The sequence below is a fragment of the Citrus clementina genome, unplaced genomic scaffold, assembly GCF_000493195.1.
Source record: "Citrus clementina cultivar Clemenules unplaced genomic scaffold, Citrus_clementina_v1.0 scaffold_8, whole genome shotgun sequence".
NCBI lineage: Eukaryota > Viridiplantae > Streptophyta > Magnoliopsida > Sapindales > Rutaceae > Citrus > Citrus x clementina.
In genome coordinates this window covers 16544334-16549312 of record NW_006262022.1, presented here as the reverse complement: position 1 = coordinate 16549312, position 4979 = coordinate 16544334, and the positions used below count along the sequence as shown (strand labels likewise).

Here is a 4979-nt window from a genome sequence, read left to right as displayed (position 1 = left end):
GTGTTTGCTTCTTATATAATAAATAAAAAAGACAAAAAACAAAAACAAAAACAAAAAAAAAAAGCCATCGACCTCTAACGCGTGGCAAGATGGGACCCGTCACGTGCCTTTTGCCATCACAATTCTAACATATCCCTCACCATTTCCTTTGCTTTCGGAAGTGAAAAACTTATATAAGATATGGTCCTAATAAAACCAACCAATCATAATTTTTTTCTTTGTATTATGATTGGTGAATTTTAAAAAGGACTGAGGAGAGTACAGATAATTGCAGTTCACTCTTCTCATGTAAGTTTTTTCTCTTGGATGATAAGTATTAGGTTGACGAAAAGCAGATTGAATTATTAGGCAAAAGTCCATGTCAGCGGCCACATTGTGGCCCACATACAGCATCATCATCCGCATTAGTATAACCTAATTCCATACATGATCATGATTACGATTTGTTTAATGACAATAGTTGCCTTAATTAGTCCCACATCCACAAGGAAAAGAAAGGCGTACGTGATAGTTAATAGTGTTGTGGAAGCATCATGAATTGATGATACATGCATGATGATAATAATAATAATAATAATAATAATAATACAACCCCCCAACAACAGCCGTTCGTCAGAGTGAGATAAGGAAGAACAACCTTGCACTATCACACAAGCCAAACCGAAAAACACTGCATTTTTTTTTTCTTTTGTGGGAATTTATTTGGGATCCAAATAATCAAGACAGGTGCAACCAATCACCCGTTGTCCATTGCCTTAACACTATTGCATTACTACAAAGTTCATATCTAATTGCTTCTGCCAGACTTGACTTGCCATTGGAGTGTCACCACCAAATGCCCTACCTAAAATCAATACCTAAAATATGTACCACTGTATCACAGCTGCATGCCTAAAGCCCAACCACAGTGAATATAACCAGAATTTGATACTCGTATCAATTTTGGGTCATTAGAAGAGAGAGAGCATTTCTTTCGTTGTAGTCAGATTTTCAACAAGGAGTGGTTGGCAGAACAGAGCATATCCCCTCCCGTAACATCATCATCATCATCCCATCACAATCGTGAGTAAAAATAATACTTCATTCCAGCAAGGTAAGTTGCACACAATACTGACTCTCGGGTGTAACAAGTACCTAAAATATTTACATTTCAACAAATTTCAATAATTCACACTGTTTCTCACTCTACCAAACACTAAAGAGGAAATCTGCAAAGGACAATCAAAGGTCAGGGTACTATTTGACACCATAAAAACAAAGAGGTAGCTGAAACAACAAGTGACATAAAACTAGTGACAAATCGTACCCTATCAGATGATCGGTGGTGAGTTCAAACTGTTTGGGAAAACACGATATCTTGGAAAACCAATTTTTTGATTGAAATTGTAGGTTTGGCAAGTGTAACGAGTGAAAGTCATATCTACAATGCAGATGCCCATAGAATGGAAAACCATGGACAAACAAAGCCGGTAAATCAAATCAGTGGTGAGGCCAAATATCGCCGACTACAATTTTTGAACCGCACGAGAAAGAGAAGCGAGGCTCCACACTCTTCAGTAATTTAAAAGCAATACCCACACATAGTTAGACAATCAGGCTTTCCAAGCAAACACAAGATCCGATAATCCATTTTTTTCTCTTCTCTAGTATGGGCACTGTATTTACGTGTATGTGCTAGTTACCAATTCTTGTCACCTAGTCTCATTTTCTTTGGCTGCAGGAACTTTTGCTGGGTAACTGGACATGTCAATGTCAATAAGTGCCATGTCATATGGTGCAGATAATGAATTTGAGACGTCTACAAGTAGCGAAGATTTTATTGCATCAGAATGGGCAGTATCAGGCATCGTGCTGCTATGTTTGGGAGTGCTTGCATCAGAAGATGAGACACTAGAGAGCTGAATTTCATCCAGCTTGTTTCTTCTCACAGCATCCATTTCATGGCCAGTTGGGACAAACGTGCGCGATCGGTATTTCCTTGTTCCCTCATCACCCTCATTGTGGTTGTATAGAACATAATCATGATAAGTCGGTGCAAACTGCAAAATGTAGGCAGTCATCAGCCCAGCTTTGTAGGTAAAAGATATCCGATATGGGAACAGTCAGTACCATAGAAGCAACAGTTGCCAGATATGATATGACATGTTTACTTACCTGGTGAACAGTATCATGGTAGAAATCATTCAACTTTAAGGCATGTGCTAGGCTTCCTGTTAAACCTCGAGATCCGCCGATATTTGCTCCGGCATACTCCTTGTATGGGAAAGCAAAAAGATGACCCACGGCAGCTATAAGCATCTCAATACATAATATAAAATCTTGAAATTTAGCAGCTTCATCTGTGTTCTCAATCAAACCAGACTTCGCAGCGAGAAAAACAAGAACACCCTGAAAGTAAAGGCAGGACAAACATGAGAGATTCCAAAGTGTTCTAAAAATCTTAACTTTCTTTGTGCAGACGCAGAAAATAAAGTCCAACAAAAGCCACAAAAACAGTAATTAGTTTTTAACCATTTTTCATATCACATGACATATTACTTCATCCACGTTTAAGGAGAACCTCCACTTGATATTTATAGGGCTAAAAAGATAAATGACAACCATGTTTAGAAAATGTATGATCATGCTAACAATGATACATACATTAAAAATCTACAGGGGGGATGGTAAGACCATATCATGTATAAACTGCCAGCAGTTAACACTGAAATGATTCATTTCAGTAGATAGTAGTTGCATTTTCAGAAACAGTGCCATTACTGATTTCAAACAATGCACTCGCAGACATTTATCATCACCTGTTGCGGTTACAGATAAAACTACTTGAAAGAAACACTCCTGAGAATAAGTACATTTTGCACCTATTTTATTGGCCATATATAAAAAAAATGCTTAACTCTAGCATCCAACTGAGGAAGCCAACATATGTACAGATCCTAAAAGGCAGTTGAGTAAGAAATCCACAATTGCCATGACTTAGTATCTCATGTTTCTTTTTATAGATACATTATTGATGTTAGTTTAGCAAGCTTAATCCTCCAAATACTTTAAGCAGAAAAACTTCAGTCTTTATTTTATCATATTGGGTAGATTTGATATCTGGAGTAATCTACTTACATTTATTTAATTGTTTATAAATGCTGGAATTAAAATTCTAAGTGGCAAAATTCTTAGGTACTTTTGTTCCTACCCATCATTTCGTCCATTACTTTTCTATTGAGTCGTTACATATGACGGCCTCATATCTTCCTTACCTAGTCTACCGGGATTTGTCTACTTTTCCTCTCTAATACACTATACACACTCACTACCCCTCCTGCTTCATCGGTTCTAATGATGGCCTCATTTCTTCCATATCTGAAGTACTGAAAAATATATATATATATATTCTCTCTAATACATTATACATGCTCTATAACTCTATCTAAACCTCTCTCCCAGAGCCCAACTCTCCTTTCTTCTTGTGAGGCCTCTCTTCAGTTCACTTCTCGACAACAATTGCTAGAAATTCATGCCACATTGATGAGAAAAAAAATGATTTATGTAGATGAATAAATTTTGGCAACCATTACTTTTAGAAAATGACATAATCAACAAGTTAAAGAGTTTGCAGTGCTGAATAATCTAAACTACATGCACAGATGAGGGTCAAATTCTTCTTTTGCAGCTCAGCATGCATAATAAAATGATAAGCAACTAATTCAAAGAGTAACTGCAATGAGAGATGACCAAGAAATTCAAAAAGCCTAGATCACTTCAAAACTCCATGGGGGTATTCAATTTGACAACAGCACAAAAGAAAGTATAAAATTTCACCTGCCAATAAGTTAGGAAAACCACAGATTTAATCATGATGAACTTTGGAACTGGGTTGAATGGATGAAGTAGATCTCTGCAAGCCATATAAAACAATACCAACGCATAAAGCGCCATTGTGTATGAGATTGTATATATGATAGTGATATAGAGATATCCTTGGTCAGGACTAAAGTTTCCATCTTTATATTTCCCGTTTGCATAAAGTATTAGGGTAGCAACAACCAAGATAGGCTTCAGAATCACAAACTGCACACAACCCTGCTTGCATCTCCTGATAAAACGCCTGAAATAACAGTATCAAGTATGTAAGTTCATCAATCGCAGGCTAATAGATGTCTTGCTGTGAAGCTTGATTTACTACAAGTAATTCTATTTAGTCCCAAATCATACACAAACTGAAATATAATGCAAACATTTAAAAAGTTATTCAAAGATTTATTGCACAAGGTAAATTAGAAAGAAAAGGAAAAGACCAAAGATCACACTGAATGGTTCTGGAATTACATAAAGACCTCAAAGTATCCAGATTACTCACCATCCACTCCCAAATAATATAAAAAGCTGCAACTTTCAGGTTATCAGAAAACTCAATATTTCTATGGATTCACTGTGCCAAAAAAAAAATATAAATATAAATAAACTCACCCATCCAGTGGTACAGGAGGCAAGCAACATGTCATCAGACACACAGATGGCTTTAGTACCCGACCGCTTAAACTTAGCACAACTGCACCAGGACCACCAACCCATGCCAGGCACAAAGATAGGAAATTATATATTACCCAAGCTTCATAACTGAAACAAATCCAAAAAAAAATAAAATTAGAATATAGTGTTTTCACAGTGCAAAACATTAAAACCTATAACTTCTTAGGATCATTCATATCATTTTTCTTTTAATGATATTTCCTTTTTGATGAATTGAGAAAACTTTATTTAATCCACACAAGAACAAAGTTCCATGACTAAGGAAAAGATGAGAAATTCAACCAAATAGATGCACAACTAGGCATTTACTAACTAAAACCAATAAAGGAAAACAAGCAAGTAAAATTTACAAGTCTTAAATAATGCTTCTGCTATTCTGCTAGTGTCAAAACTATCCATTACCCTTCGACCCCTAACATTAACGTTTTCTACTTTTTTTGTGGTGTTGTAGG

General features: G+C 36.2%; 1 protein-coding gene across 2 annotated transcripts in view; it reads right to left on the bottom strand.

Annotated features, from left to right (window-relative positions):
• Positions 1–1063: 1063 nt before the first annotated feature.
• LOC18034830 (transmembrane protein 184B) overlaps positions 1064–4979 on the bottom strand; it is a 5657-nt gene continuing 1741 nt past the window's right edge. The window contains exons 3-7 of one of the 2 annotated variants that reach the window (XR_002904275.1): positions 4465–4614; positions 3817–4102; positions 2155–2388; positions 1307–2039; positions 1064–1208 (exon numbers count right to left, since the gene is read on the bottom strand). Coding sequence is in view for 1 of the 2 variants with exons in the window: in XM_006423877.2 (XP_006423940.2) it covers positions 1692–2039; positions 2155–2388; positions 3817–4102; positions 4465–4614 (1018 nt within the window). In the remaining variant the exon portion in view is untranslated. Of the gene's footprint in view, positions 2040–2154; positions 2389–3816; positions 4103–4464; positions 4615–4979 lie in introns of both variants that reach the window. The other variant, XM_006423877.2, reaches the window with a different exon arrangement.